This window comes from Amblyomma mixtum, chromosome 10, assembly GCF_055824585.1.
Source record: "Amblyomma mixtum isolate Tamu chromosome 10, ASM5582458v1, whole genome shotgun sequence".
Classification (NCBI taxonomy): Eukaryota; Metazoa; Arthropoda; class Arachnida; order Ixodida; family Ixodidae; genus Amblyomma; species Amblyomma mixtum.
In genome coordinates this window covers 5,166,250-5,182,782 of record NC_143021.1, presented here as the reverse complement: position 1 = coordinate 5,182,782, position 16,533 = coordinate 5,166,250, and the positions used below count along the sequence as shown (strand labels likewise).

Genomic DNA, 16,533 nt, shown 5'->3' with positions numbered 1-16,533 from the left:
CACAGTTGTACTTAGTGGCGTCAGCCTCCTGTTGACGGTGGATGCGCAGGCGGGCCAGTTGACGCGCTTCCTCAGCACGCTGAACGAAGGTATCTACGTCGATGTCAGCGTCAGAGTCGCAGTACGGGTCGACGGGCAACATAGCATCCAACGGAGTGGTCACCTGGCGACCGAAGACAAGCTGAAAGGGGGTCAGTCGGGTTGTTTCCTGCAGGGCGGTGTTGTACGCAAACGTTACGTACGGCAGAATGGCGTCCCAAGTTCGATGCTCGACGTCAACGTACATTGATAGCATGTCGGCTAGTGTGCGGTTGAGTCGCTCTACCAACCCGTTTGTCTGCGGGTGATAAGCCGTAGCACGTCGGTGGCTCGTGTGCGTCAGAGTCATCACGGACTGGGTTAAGCGGGCCGTGAAAGCAGTTCCCCGGTCAGTAATAACAACGGCGGGTGCTCCATGACGCAAGACAATGTTGTGGACGAAGAACTGCGCCACTTCAGCAGCAGTGCCCTTGGCAAGAGACGTGGTCTCAGCGTACCGTGTGAGGTAGTCAGTCGCAACGACTATCCAACGCTTTCCAGACGAAGACTTCGGAAATGGGCCAAGGAGGTCCATGCCCACTTGATGGAAAGGGGTCTTCGGTGGATCGACGGGGTGAAGAAATCCGGCCGGTTTCAATGGAGGAGTCTTCCGACGTTGGCATTCACGGCATGTTTTGACGTAGGCCCGCACCGATGGGAGTAACCTGGGCCAATAATACTTTTGTCTAATCCGCGCGAGTGTACGGCTGACTCCAAGGTGGCCGGCGGATGGTGCATCATGACAGGCACTCAAGATCTCAGACCGCAGCTGTGATGGTACGACGAGTAGGAACACTTCTTCGCTGTTGGCAAAGTTGCGCTTGTAGAGAACACCAGACCGTAAAGTGAAGGTGTGAAGCCCTCGAAGAAAAACACGCGGAATGGGAGCTTCACTGCCTTCGAGGTAATCGATGAGCGGCGCCAACTCCGTGTCCGCCCTCTGAAGCTGTGCCATTTGGGTGGTACTAACAGAGCCCAGGAAAGGAAAATCATCGGTGGTTTCTTCGGTATTGATTGGGATAGGCGCGCGCGACAGACAATCCGCATCCTGATGCTTGCGGCCAGACTTGTAAACTACTGTTAAGTCGTATTCTTGCAAGCGTAAGCTCCATCTAGCCAAGCGTCCTGAGGGGTCTTTGAGGCTCGCCAGCCAGCATAAGGAGTGGTGGTCGCTTACCACACGTTAGGGTCGTCCGTAGAGGTACGGTCGGAACTTGCAGATGGCCCATATCACTGCAAGACATTCTTTCTCCGTCGTAGAATAATTGGTCTCGGAGCGCGTAAGTGTCCGACTAGCATAACTGATGACCCGTTCTGCACCGTCTTGCCACTGGATCAGTACTGCACCAAGGCCAACATTGCTGGCGTCAGTGTGGATGTCCGTGGCAGCATGCTCGTCGAAATGGCCGAGTATCGGAGTGCTTTGCAGACGGCTGCGAAGCTCGACAAATGCAGCCTCTTCGTCGGTCCCCCACAGGAAGGGCGTGTCGTCACGGGTCAGTGCGTTCAGCGGTTCCGCGATTTTCGAGAAATCTTGAATAAAGCGCCTATAATAGGAGCACAGGCCTAAAAACCGGCGAACGGCCTTCTTGTCAGTTGGGCGTGGAAAACCTGAGACGGCAGCAGTCTTGTCAGGGTCCGGGCGAACACCTTGTGCGCTGACAACGTGACCAAGAAAGCGAAGTTCCTCAAAGCCAAAATGGCATTTCTCGGCTTTGATGGTGAGTTGCGCGGATTTGAGCGCTTGTAGCACAATGCGCAACCGCTCCAAGTGTTGGTCAAAGGTGGGCGAATATTATTAATGTTGCCCTGTCGGATCTCTTGAGGTTGATATTCGCTTAATTTTTCCTCACCAATGGGCTCAAAAGAATGGCTCTTGCAAAGAGCGAATAGTGTTTGCTGCTGTACTTTGTGTAGTCCCTGTTTTCATAGTGCCACAATAGGCCCCATTCGTTCGTTCGGCGCAGCTACGTAGTCGCAATATTAAGCGAATTGGGAGATGAGTGAAGTCGCAGTACCTACGTTATCACTCTTCTCCTGAAACATGTACCTGTATTTGATTGAAAGGAATAAATGCCAATAAATGCCATATCCCCGCTTACGTTAATCGTTAGCGAGATAACAATTAGCCGGCATGTAACGACCGTTTCTAAATAATTTGTCTGGATGCCTCCTTTCAACATCATAAAATCATGCATTTGCGCGCTGCGAGTACCTGCAGTGATATTATTTACTTTCAATTGCAGCTCATAGTGATGACCTACTCCGCGGCGACTGGCCCTTTTGTCGGACTGCTCTTTCTGGCCGTTATGTTCCCGTTTGTGCATTCAAAGGTGAGTGAAACCTGCCTGAAAAGTTTTATGGATTTCCTAGCATTTTGTACAGCGCATCTGCTCGAGGATTTTTGAATACGTACTTTCGCGATACCGTTTACAAGAAATCCCCCTATTTTTCAAGGAATCATAGGAGCATGTGATGATGTGTGGTGACCACCACTGACGGCAAGAGTGGCTTCGAGTGCTGCACTTTATGCTGAGGAGGTAGGGCATAAAGGAAACACTTACTGGACTTCTACCGTCCCGCCAGTGATAATTTCAGCGACATTTGAGCTGGTGCAAAATGTAGGTGCCTGTAGGTGTGCTTAGCAACATTGAGCGGTGCATTCCTGCCACCCATTAGAAGCTGTTTTCTGGGGAGTTGTAGTGGGCATAAGGCAGTCGTGCGGAACGGGGACGTCGGCGAACGTGGGACCGTGCGTGCAGCACAGTCAACAACTAACGCTCGGTCACCCATAGAAAGAGGGCGTCCAGCGCGGTAGGTGCAGCCAGGAAATTCGGCAGATATAGAGACTGAGAAGTGAAGCGGAAGGATTGAGCACGGACGCTGCCAACGACGACGGGATGATTTCGGCGCACATGTTTTTAAGCATCTCTCTGTGAAACAACTGAGCAGACAAGGGGAAGGAAGGGTATGCTCGTTATGACACACATGACGGAACTGTTGGCTTCCATCATCCGTCATCGTGACTGTTGGCTTTACTCATCTCTGTAAAACAACAACTGTACCAATGCTGCCTTCCTAATGACTCGTGTGATTTCTAGAACCTTTCTGTAAATATGGTTTCTGGTTTAAAGGGGTTTAACGTTCAAAAGCGACTCAGGCTATGAGGGACGTCGTAGTGAAGGGCTCCGGAAATTTTCACCACCTGGGTTCTTCAACGTGCACTGACATCGCACAGTACACGAGCCTACAGACCGTGTACTGTGCACTGGCCATTTTGCCTTTAGCGAAATGCGACTGCCGCGGCCGGGATCGAACCTGCGTCATTCGGGTCAGCAGCCGAGCGCCATAACTGAGCCACCAGCGAGTTGGGATGTGTGCTGTGTACATTGCGAGAAACCTCAAAGCAGTAAGGGTAACTTTGACGATAAGAAAACCTGTGTCGAGAGCAGCCCAGTGCTGTTAGGTTCTGGTCGGCTTTCCATGTAGGCGTATTTTGGAACACTGCATGAAGCGGATAATTAGGTTTGGGTACTTGATTTAGCTGAGCAGCGATTCAGAAGCGTATCATCGAGTGGTAAAACAACAGATTGAATTATTGGACACTCCAGTCAGTATGACTTGCCCATTTCTGCATAGCTCTTTTTTTTTTCGAGCTTTAAACTTTCGGAAGGAAATACGAACAGTGACCACGCGACTTTTGAGTTAAGAGCCCCGGTAGCGGCGAGTCGAACGCGTTTAGCAACGGGAGCTTTGATGTCAGTCTGGCTACATCGTCCGCAAACACTAGGGAACTTGAGGCCAAACATGAAGGTGAACATCAAACGAAAACTTTTGACTTTTTCAGTCAGAATGGCAGCCATACGAAAGAACTTCATCACCCTGTAGCTATGAGCGGTATTGGAACATCGATCATACCCAGAAGTTCTATAAGCGATATTTAATGCGAAAACATCACTAGCCCCACTAAGAGAACAGCCGACGGCGTGTATGTGAATATGAGTGTTGACTCGCAGATAGTATAAAAGATTCCAGCGATAGCAACAGACTGCCGCCACATTACACGGTCGCTCATGACAGACACTCAGGGGCGCCAAGAACAGGGCCATGTCGAAGGTGACCATGACACCGCTTTCCGACCCGGTTCAGTGATCTGGCTGTGGATCCCCACCAGCCCTCCAAGCCTCTCTGAAAAAATTTTTTTGAAATACCGTGGCTCCTGTCGGCTCCTGGAACGCGAATCTTCAATCAGCTACATTACTGAGCCACTAGCTGACTCCGTCTGCCGATCTCCGCCGACGCAGCCGCGAGACTGTGCATGTCCAACGCCTCAAGCTGTACTACGACCCGATTGTGTTGTCTGCTCCATGAGTCGCCAGGATGGTTTTTTTTTTCCCCGCGGGCCATTGTGAAGAAAAAGAAGAGCACCAGCCTAGCCGCACTGCCACCGCTCAGAGCGAGAGCCCATGACACACCTTGGACAGTGTTTTGCCGCTGCCCGAGCGCTGACCTAAGCCTCCGTTACACTATTCATAAGTTCATTACAGTATCTTGCAAAATTCCATATTTGCCTCACAATTATTGCCAAAAACGCACCCTACATGTTTTTCTATGGTAGTCTCCACAAAGTGTCAGCGCAGGACTAGCCTTGAAAGCTAAATGCTATGCAGATAACATGTACGTTATCTGTATGACGTTATCTTACAATTTTTATTTACTTATTCCTCTTACATCAGAGGTGGGTGGCTGCAGAGTAGGTGATGTTCGATTGATGTTCTCATCTGGAAGGGTGCACCACTTCTTCAGGCATATCATTACGCTCTCACTGTATGTGTGTTGTGTCCCCTTATTGCTTTTGTGTGTGTGCGCCCCCGCATCCTCCTCCTAACGACCACTCGCATCCTCCTCCTAACGACCACTCGCATCCTCCTCCTAACGACCACTTGCCCCTCGTCGCACGCTGTCGCCAGATGCCCCCCCATGGTGCGCCCCCGCATCCTCCTCCTGTTTTGGGAAGCCACTCCCTCCCGTGGACGCTTCTCCGCTCCCTTCTTTCTTCGGGCGGCCAGTTCGGCTCCTGCCTCGGTCGACGCTGGTCGCACCCTCATCGGCTTAAAATAAACGAAGTCTTGAAGTACCGTGTGCGTCTTTCGCTGCATTCAACACAGCGACCGGACACGACAGTGGCGACGAGAAAGTGGATTCGACCCGCGCTACGCAACGCTATTGACAAGCCATGGCTACGCGAGGGTTTCCCAATCAGATACCAGAGTTCAACGGCTCATCGTGGTCATCGTGGGTTGGACGCCTTCAGTTCTACTTTGAAGCTAACAACATCACAGACCCAGCCCTGAAGAGGGCCAACCTGCTGACGCTGTGCGGGGAGCAGACCTACGATACTGTCTGCGCCCTTATTCAGCCAAGCACACCAGCGGCAGTGTCTTACGACGACATCGTAAAAGCGCTGCAAAAGCACTACGACCCAAGGCCATCCGAGGTCTACAGCCGGGCTCGCTTCCAACGACGAGATCAACTGGGAGGAGAAACTGTGAGCGTCTACGTAGCCGCGCTCAAGAAGCTCGCTGCCGACTGCAATTTTGGAACGCTGTCGACAACAGCTACCGGGCAGGAGGGAGACGCAGCTTCTTCTGCTAACACCACCATGCTTCCCTTGGACGTGATGTTACGCGACAGATTTGTGTGCGGACTGAGTGACGAGTCACTGCAGCAGCGCCTGTTCGCTGAGAAGGACCTCACATTCAGCAAAGCTTACGACATCGCCGTTCGAGCGGAGAGCGCCGGTCACCAGCAGAGAGGGATTCGCACGGAACACCGAGCCGGTACACCAGACAAGCAACCAGGTGCGCAAGCGTTCTGTTGTTGTAAAATCGGTCAAAAAGGCACAACGCTGCTGGCGGTGTGACGACCAACACAACCCCCAGGGATGTCGATTCCAGTCAGCCACGTGTAATTTTTGCCACAAGCGAGGGCATATCGAAAGAGCATGCATTACGAAACGGAGACTTGCCAAGATAAAGTCACCTTCCCAGCCTAATCACAGCGTCAACGCCTCAGAGAATACGCCGCTATCTGATCTCCATGGAGCAACATCAGCAACACCATCTGTGTTGTACGACCTGAACACCATGAATCTCGGCACGCGACCGAAGATTTTTACAGAAGTAAGCGTACATCACCAGCTGATTAAGTTCGAGGTGGACTCCGGCGCAGCCTGTACTCTGATCAGTGAGGACACGTTCCGAACTTCATGGCCATCTGACGCACCCGCCCTGCAACAAGACGACACGCACCTGCGAACGTGGTCAGGACAGAATCTGCCACTATTGGGCTCTGCCAACGTGCAGGTTAACTACAACGGCCAGACCCATACGCTACCTCTGCTTGTTGTGAAGGGCACAGGATCAAGCCTTCTAGGGAGAAACTGGTTTTCTCCACTAGGCGTGATGATATGCGGCATACACCAGACGCCGAGCCAGAACATGGTTGAGCAACTGCAAGAGAAATACGAAAGAGTATTCTCGGAAGAGATTCCAGGAAACGAAGGGCCCCCGGTCACACTGGAGTTGTTGGATAACGCGCAACCCAAATTTCTGAAGGCCAGGCCGGTGCCGTTTGCTCTCCGAGATTCAGTTGAAAAAGAGTTGGACAAACTGGAGCAGCAAGGTGTCATCGAGCCGACGCAGCATTCAGAATGGGCCACACCACTTGTCGTAGTTCGCAAGAAGAACGGAACCATACGCCTCTGCGGAGACTACCGGAGCACCGTCAATCTTGCGACTAAAGCGTCCTCTTACCCGCTACCGACACCTGAAGAAGTATTCAGTGTACTGCGTGGCGCAAGAGTCTTCAGCACATTGGACCTCACCCAGGCGTATCAGCAGCTGAAGGTGAGCGAGTCAACTGCTGAATTATTGGCAATTAACACACTGAAAGGCTTGTACAAAGTCAAGCGACTGCCTTTTGGCGTAGCTGCAGCCCCGGCCATATTTCAAAAATTCATGGAGACAGTGCTTCAGGGCATCCCAGGAGTTTGTGTCTACCTTGACGATGTCATCATCAGTGGCACTTCCACTGAAGAGCATGCAGTGCGCCTAGAGCTCGTTCTCGAAAGGCTAGCAAACGCTAATTTGTGCATAAGCAAATCGAAGTGCTGTTTTGCGGTGCCAGAGGTGCAATTTCTGGGACACCGAATTGATGCGGTAGGCATTCACCCTACCGAGGACAAAGTGCGAGCGATCACAGAAGCACGAGCTCCAACAAACAAGCAGGAGCTACAGGCTTTTCTCGGACTCTGGACGTTCTACGACCGGTTCTTGGAACAAAGAGCTACCGTGGCCAACGACTTATACCAACTCCTTCGGAAAGATGTGACATGGACATGGTCGCCACGCCATCAGCAGTCATTCGATGCCCTGAAAGACCTGATTCGAAGATGTACAGTCCTCCGCCACTACGACGAAAGGAAGCCTCTGCTTTTGGCTTGCGACGCATCACCGTACGGAGTCGGCGCGGTTCTATCGCAAACTGACGAGCAAGGAAGGGAAGCTCCCATCGCCTTCGCCTCACGTACGTTGTCGCAAGCAGAACGCAACTACGCGCAACTTGACAAAGAAGGGCTAGCCATCGTCTACGCGGCGACACATTTTCACCAGTACATTGCCGGCCGGAAGGTGACCTTTATAACCGATCACCGACCGCTATTGGGCATTCTGGGACCACAAAGGCCTATGCCACCAACTTTGTCTCCGCGAATGACACGTTGGTGCATCAAACTCTCAGCGTACGACTACGCTCTGGTCTACCGCAATGGGAGTAAACATCAAAACGCCGATGCGCTATGCCGTCTGCCACTAGACGCAACTGTTGACGAACCATTTCCACCAGGAGACGTTCTGATGTTCGAAGCACTGCCAGAACCTCCGCTTACAGCAGGCACAGTTGCAGCATCTACGCAGAAGTGCGCAGCTCTCCGGCTAGTTTACACAGCTGTTCAACAAGGCAACGTGCATAAACTCAAAGGGGACAACTTCGACGCTTACCGCAGGCGAGCTACAGAGTTGAGCACCCATCGCGGCTGCATCATATTTGGGTCCCGAGTTGTGATGCCGAGAGAACTACGCGCACAAGCTATGTCTCTCATCCACGCCGGACATCGGGGCATCGTTGCAATGAAAAAGTGTGCCAGAAGCTACATGTGGTGGCCTGGCATTGACAACGACATCGAAACAGTGGTGCGAGAATGCAAGCCTTGCCAGAGCAGCCGGAGCGCCCCGCCGAAAGCTCCTGTCCCAGAATGGGAAAAGCCAGACACACCATGGCACACACTGCACATTGATTTTGCAGGACCAATTGAGGGCTGCACTTTCCTTGTGGTCGTAGATGCCTACACAAAGTGGCTTGAGATAAGGCAAATGGGACAGACGACTTCGGCAGCAGTCATTGACAACCTCCGATCACTATTTGCAACGTTCGGCCTGCCGCGCAAGGTAGTGTCGGACAACGGAACACCGTTTGTGTCTGCGGAGATCCTCAAGTTTTATCGCGACAACGGGATCTCATCAGTTACATCGGCCCCCTACCACCCAGCGACAAACGGACAAGCCGAGCGCTACGTAGCCGAGCTAAAACGCGCCCTTGAAAGAGATCAGACAGGCTCGCTGCAGCGCCGCCTTGCGCGCTTTCTCTTCAAGCAGCACACGACGGTTCAGAGCACAACAGGCGAGACCCCCTCGAAAATGATGTTCAAGCGTGAAATGCGAACCCAGCTCACAGCCATCCTCCCCGAGCCAAAGGCAGAGACGTTCCGGGAAGAAAAAGCAATTCCGCGCTGCGGCACGCTTAATGAGGGGCAGCGCGTCCTCGCCCGACAGTTTCTGAAAAAGCCACGCTGGGAGGAAGCTACAATTGTCAGACGCATAGGCCTGCGCTCTTGGCTCGTCAACATACATGGCACAGTAGCACGCCGACATCTCAACCAGCTGCGTAGATTTACGACGCCGTCTGAGAGCTGTCCGCCAGCGGAGAGAACACGTGCACCATCTTCCCACATAGCCTGGCACCTCTTCCCGGAAGAAGAGACTTCGCCCAGGACAGACCTAGGAGACACAGCGAACAACAGCCAGCCTACAAGTGTTTCTCCCCCGAGCGCACAAAGCCAGCGCGCCTCCACGCGTGAGCGCCGACCCCCTGCACGATACCAGGCAACTTTTTAAGGGGGAAGGAAGTGTTGTGTCCCCTTATTGCTTTTGTGTGTGTGCGCCCCCGCATCCTCCTCCTAACGACCACTCGCATCCTCCTCCTAACGACCACTTGCCCCTCGTCGCACGCTGTCGCCAGATGCCCCCCCATGGTGCGCCCCCGCATCCTCCTCCTGTTTTGGGAAGCCACTCCCTCCCGTGGACGCTTCTCCGCTCCCTCCTTTCTTCGGGCGGCCAGTTCGGCTCCTGCCTCGGTCGACGCTGGTCGCACCCTCATCGGCTTAAAATAAACGAAGTCTTAAAGTACCGTGTGCGTCTTTCGCTGCATTCAACACAGCGACCGGACACGACAATGTGAAAAAAAGGAGTGAATATGCGACGAAGTGCGCGCCTGTGTGGGTATACTGCCTTTGAATGAATGGTCCGGGGTGAATGACGGTGAGTGGGAGATGTGACATTGTTAGAAATTGGAACATGATAGAAATTACGATAATGAGTCTCGCTATTGTAGCGTGAGCCACATTGGCCGCAGTCTCGCCTTTTCGCGTGCTCTCTTGCTCGACCATACTGCGCATGCGCGAGGAGCAAGTGCCGTGACTACGCACAGCTGGTCTGCCTCGCCGCGCGCGCTCTCCGCTGTCGGCTACTGCGCATGCGCGAGGGGATTGCGCCGCGTGTAAAAATGGGGAGGGATACACAGCTACTGTGCCGTGTTCCATGGAGAAAAAACGCCAACGGCAATGAACACAATGAACGCCGACGGCCTATGGCTTCAGCGCCGCGTTTCTGCACAACCTTGTCAATGCCTGCAGCCCACATCTCTCTCACGTCACCCCACGTACCTATAAGCACGATTCAGGCATACACTGACCCAGGGAGCCATTATGCACTTCCTTTCTTTAAATGATCGGCGTGTAAACGTTGTCAACGTCAACCCCAATGAACACAAAGAACGTCGACGGCCTATGCTGCAGCGATGCGACGAGCACAAGAAGAGAAACCATAAGAAATATAAAAGAAACCAGAAAAGAAACTCTTCACAATTGATACTGCACATTGCCTCGTCTTTAATTTATTCATAGTTACACGTACTGGAATTTTAAGGTTTAACATGGGGGAAACCAAGCTAATAACAACAAGCTTAACGAAGATATGCCAGCACCTCACGCTATGTATATCCTGACATAGCAGACCTAAACAACTGACAATTTTTTTACGTCATGTTTATGGCTAGGGAAGGTTCGCATTAGTTTTTAGAGCAGTGACACTACTATAGGAAGAATTGTCACGAAAAATAAAAGGCATTTTGGGGGAGCACTTAAAGGTGCACTAAAGAGGAATCTAAACTCGTCTTTTTACCGCGGCAACACGGTCTGCACGTTCCGAGCATTCTTAGAAGCTTGGAACAATTGTCCTGTTCGGCTGATTTTCATCATTTAAATCGGATTAAGTGACCCGACGCACGCAGTTTTTTGAACTCACCAGTTTCCTCTACGAAAGCCTGCCTGATAATTTTGCTGATGGAAGTATAAGGTTGTCCTGATTCCATTTGCGATTACCTTAGTGAATACCTTGTAGGCAACGGACAGTATGCTGACCGATGTGTAATTTGGCAAGACAAAGGTGAGGAGTGGTTATTTGCAAAAACGAACTGATGACGGGCGGTTAAAAGCTACGCAACCAATTATGGACAAAAGGATTGAGGTTTAGCCGCGAAAGTTTTAAGAAAAGTTGATGATGGGGAATCTTATCAAAAGCTTTCTCCTAGTGTAAAAACAGTGAATTTACAGGTATGTTAAGGTCAAGTTGGGAGCTGAAGCCGTTTATAATAAGTCGAAGCTGTGCATCACCGGATAATTTGTGAAGAAATTCGTGCTGACTAAGATGAAAGAAGTTATTACGGACAAGGAACCTCATGATTTGCGTAAAGCTGACAAGCTCGATCATTTTAGAACATATGCTTGTAATCGATATTGGCCGGTAGTCAAGACAAGATCTCAAAGATGCTTTCTGAGAGACAAGAATAATCTTTCCTATTTTTCAATCTGGCGGCACTACTCCAGGCGAAAGGGACTGTTGAAACATATGCGACGGAATGAGAGTGGTAATTTTTTTAGTGTTTTTAGGTACCTTTGCACTAATGCTGTCAATTCCAGCAGATGATGTTAGCTTCAAGGTTTCTGTTAATTTACAAATGGCGCTAGGTCCCAACGTTATGTCAAGCATCACAGGATATTGAAGGTTAGGAAAATAGGGATGGGTTCCTTCAGATTATTTCGTGAAAACTGAACAAAATGCCGAGTTTAGTGCTTTTGCGACATCGATGTCGGGGATAGGATTGTCATTTTTGTCTAGTATTGTTATCGATTTCTTTGGGCATGGGTCGACAACCTTCTCGAAATCACGAGTGTTCACACGCAACATATCAGGAAGTGAAGTTAGAATGAATGACCGCTTAGTTTTTGCAGCTTCGGACTGAAACAGTTTTTCAATGGAACGGTACTCCTCCCATGCGTGAGACAGGCTGCTTTGTTTGGAGATGCGATAAACTCTTTTATTCTTATTATTCAGGCGTTTCAGTGTGTTGTTAAACAACGGGGAAACCGGCCGTACATCTTTGGTAATGGTAGGAATATGGGCTTTTTTTAGTTGCTGAATTTGGGATTTTAAACTTGCATTACACAGCTTGCACACTCCAAGAAAAATAGTCGTGTTTCAAACAGACCAACTTCCTTTTACGAGGCCTTGTAATGACTGCGCCACTGCGGCAGCCTGTCGCGCTGCGTGTTATCACTCCGCTTTCCTGTTCTTTCATCTCTCACCATTGCTCTTCCAAATACTTGGCGCCAGTAGTATTGCACCCGTGAACGTACTATTGAGCTGGCTGAGTGAAGTGAGGAATTGACTGTATCAATTTTGTTGCCAATATCAGTAGTACACGAAAGTGAGTCGGCGGCCAAGAATGCCGGACGCGTCGCTAAGGTGGATAAACAGGCGGTGAACGCTTTAAAGAGCGAAACCAACGATAGCCGCCTAGCACATCGCCTAACACGGACCGCCGAAGGGGCTTAAAATGACGCGGTGTTAAGCGCCAAGAAGTTCATCCTACATTGTGTTCTTAACATGACATCTTCCGCCGAAGGCATCTGTACGTAGCACTTCGCGCCTTTGATTTAGGTCCCCTAACGGAGGTCAATATCCTTGGCATTGGCCTCAATATTCCTCCGCTAGGAGAGCCGCCGAGGCACTGCCCGTATATTTAACGGATTTAAAACCAACCCGACCAGCTTTCTTGTCCTCCAGATTGAAAGGCATAGCCTTGAGCATTAGACTGTGGGCTCACTGTAAGCGTCCTGTGTTAATGTGGACTGAAGGAAAACACGCTCCTTACTGCGGTGCAAAAATGAACCTTTGTTCCGCTTTCGTCTCGCCCCTTTTTATTCTCTCCCCACCTTCCCTCTCTACGTGCAGGTAGCCAATGGCCGTTGCCAGTCCTTTCTTCTGTGTGTCTCTCTTCCTGTGAAGAAACTACCCTCCTGGGTGGCAAGAAATAACCACAGCTTTGTGCACAGCTGTGGCCTAGCCATAATGCTTAGAAAGAGATGCTCAGGTTTAACGAGACAACCGCTCTGTGCGGGGGAGAGAACGACAGCACGCACTGATTGCACTTCAGTAACAGGTACATCTGCAGAGTTAAACGTGAAGCAGATTCCAATGCAGGGAGAAAGGTTTACAATGGGGCCCTAATGCAATACTCGCTGGGATAACGCCTCCCATTACTCTTTGCATGAGCTGGCTAGAGATGCATACCAAAACACTAAATGTGTTCGCCAGACAGTGTTCGCCAGCACCCACGCTCGAGAGATGGCTTCTGAAGTGGTTTTCATGGTTTGCGGGTTCAACGCGCTGAGCGCCAGCGGTGTCGACCCCAGCAGTATGAGAGCGCTAAACGAAACAAGCAGAAACCTCGGTTCTGCGAGATCGACTCACTGTTTATCGGCAAGTGGGCTTCTTCATTCCTCTTTTTACACCCACCCGGGCTCTTCATTTCTCAGCCACCAGCCATGATGCCAACACACCCGTTTTTAAAAGCACTGTCGTCTTCACCCGCTGCCGTCGATGCGTGCGTCGTCACTCCCCAGAAAAAAAAAGAAAGTTCAAGAACATTCGAGCCGCTGGTCGACTGTTATGTACGATGGCTTCCGAGTGGTGGGTAGAAGGCCTCCCCAGAACACCTACAACTATGCGCGCACCTGCCGGTAACTAGAGTGAGCTTCACCATCATACCAGAGTGAACCAAACCGGGCCACGGTTTGGTTCAGTCGCTCCACCGCGCCGTTGCAAGCCGGATGGTACGGTGTTGTCTGCTTCTTAGTGATCTTAAGCAGCTCGCAAACTCTCCTCATTAGCTGCGACACGAAGTTCGTTCCCCGATCTGTCAAGAGTTGCCTCGGAGATCCATGTCGGAGCACGATCTGTTCGACAAATGCTCTTGCAACCGTGTCTGCTTTCTGATCTGGGAGTGCTACCGCTTCCGCGTATTTTGAAAGGTGATCGACAAATACTAAAATGTACCTGTTTCTAGAAGTGGTCGTGGGCAATGGGCCCATTATATCCATACCTGTCCGCTCGAAAGGAGCCGAAACCTCAGGGAACGGCTGAATTGGTGCTGGCCTGGGTCCCTTGGGTGTTTTTCTTTCGAGACAGGAATGACACTTCGCACAGTAGTCTCTAACATCCTGTCGCATGCCACTCCAAAAGTACAAACGCTCGACGCGCCTGCGTGTCTTCGCTACGCCAAAATGACCGGCGCACGGCGCATCGTGGAACGCGCGAAGAACCCTTTCTGTCCACGACCGAGGTATGACGACTGTCTTCCAAGCGGTTTTCTCTGGTCTCCCTTTCCTGGTTGGCCTCGTGCGCCGACACAGGGTGCCGTCTTTGCCAATGAAATAACCTAGCTGTTCGGGGTGAGATGGTGCGCCCTCTAAGCTTTCGATTATTCGCTTCAGGTCAGGATCTTTGCACTGCTCTGTGCGCAATTCGGCGGGGTCGACTACGGGGCCAAACTCATCTATAGCTGACACGGCAGCTGTACGGCTGAGCGCATCAGCATTCAGATGTGTCTTTCCTGACTTGTGCTCCACCTCAAAGCAGTATTCCTGCAGCTGTAGATTCCATCTAGCGAGTCGCGAGCTAGGGTCCCTGACACTCATCACCCATTTCAGAGGATGGCAGTCTGTGACTAGCTTGAATTGGCGGCCGTAAAGGTAGCATCTGAAGTGCTTTACTGCCCAGACAACGGCGAGGCCCTCCCTTTCTGTAGCTCCGTACTTCTGCTCTGTGGGGCTCAGCTGTCGGCTAGCAAAAGCCACGGGATGTTCTTTGCCCTCGATAACCTGAGATAACACAGCACCAACTGCGAACTTTGACGCATCTGTGGCCAAAACGAAGGGCAAATTAAAATCCGGGTGGCACAACAGCGGTGCACTCATTAGCTTCCTCTTCAGGGCCCCAAAAGCATCCTCCTCGTTTTTGCACCAGCGAAAGGCGACATTTTTGGCTGTTAAGGCAGTGAGCGGCTTAGCGAGCTTGGCGAACTCCTCTATGTGCCTTCGGTAGTAACCGATCAGGCCGAGAAACTGCCGGACCTGGCGGACACTAGTCGGGGATGGAAAATCCGAGACACACCTTAGTTTCTCAGGGTCCGGTCGCACGCCGTCAGCTGAAACAACGTGCCCGAGGTATTTCACCTCGTTTTTGAGGAATTGGCACTTAGAAGGCTTCAGCTTGAGACCAGCTCCTCTTAGTCGCACCAAAACCTGCTCAATATCGCGCAAGTGTTTCTCAAAACTGTCACTGTATATGATTCTGTCATCCATATACACGAAGCACAGCTTCCCCAGAAGACCCGCCAGGATAACATCAGCGGTTCTCTGCCAGACAGCAGGGCTGTTGACCAGACCCATCGGCATTCTTTTCCATCCATAGTGCCCTGAGGGCGTGTTGAATGCCGTTTTCTCAGCATCTGCCGGATCCATTGCTATCTGCCAGAATCCCGCCGCCATGTCCACTACCGTGAAGTACCTGGCAGAGCCCAGCTGAGAAAGCGTCTCCTGTATATTGGGAATGGGGTATGGATCGATGCGAGTTACGGCATTTAGTTTGCGGTAGTCCACCACCAATCGATACGAGCCATCTGGCTTTTCCACCAATAGTGCCGGTGCTCCCCATGGTGACTTTGAGTGTTCGACAATGCCGCGATCAATAAGGTCCTGCACCTGCCGCTCCATCTCCTCACGTTGGGAGTAAGGAATCCTGTACGCACGTTGGTAAACGGGCGATGAAGTGCCGGTTTCTATCCTGTGCTTTATAACGCCACAGCAGCCCAAATCCAGGTTGGACGCGGCGAATACCTCTGAGTAGTCGTTCAGCAAACCAGCCAGAGCCTCCCTCTCCCTGGATTTTACGTGGGAAAGATCGAACAACGCATTTGGAGGAGCCGAAGGACTAGCATGCTCTACAGTTGCGAGTACCGTATCGGTGGGCTCATGTTTGTCTATCGCAGAGGTGAAGAAAGCCAATGTTTTGTTCTTGGGAAGGCTCAGTGGCTGCTGGCTACAGTTAACCACCCGTAGAGGCACTCTGTGGGCGTCATTAACAGTCACGAGGCACGCGGCTGCCTTCAGGCCATTACTAAGAGTCTACCGGTTCAAGCACTCCCACGGCGCCGCTCTCTACATCTGCAGGCACATAACCGTACAAAATGTGCTCCGACCACGGAAGGACGACCGCCTCATCGACCAGCTTTACGGCAACCCGCGAATATACCTTCTCTAATGATCCCACTGTTTGACGGGTGTCAATATCGGTACTGCGAACCTCAGCCCTGCTCCTGTTCAAAAACGGAACTTTTGAGCCCCCCGCATTAACTTCTTCTTCAGAGAATGAGACTACTACCTTCCCTTTTCTCAAAAAATCCTGCCCTAATATACCTGACACTCCGTTTGGCAGAGACACCGTGTCCGGGCATACGTAGCAGGGGTGCTCCAATGCAATTCCGCCGAGAGTGAAGTGTAACCGGTAGAGCCCACTTATGCCAAGAGGATCCCCCGTTATGCCTACAAATTTGGTTGCCATACCACCAGACGCTTCCAACACCTCGCGATCCCCTTTCCTTCGAAGCGTGTTAAAGCTGCTTTCCTTAAGCAAGGTCACCTTTGACCCCGTGTCTATC

The 16,533-nt window shown here is 51.4% G+C and overlaps 1 protein-coding gene across 1 annotated transcript in view; it reads left to right on the top strand.

The window, feature by feature from the left end:
• LOC149325026 (sodium-coupled monocarboxylate transporter 2-like) overlaps window positions 1-16,533 on the top strand; it is a 157,749-nt gene that overhangs the window by 129,111 nt on the left and 12,105 nt on the right. The window contains exon 11 of the mRNA XM_089564168.1: window positions 2,325-2,411. Coding sequence (XP_089420294.1) covers window positions 2,325-2,411 — 87 coding nt within the window. The remainder of the gene's footprint in view (window positions 1-2,324; window positions 2,412-16,533) is intronic.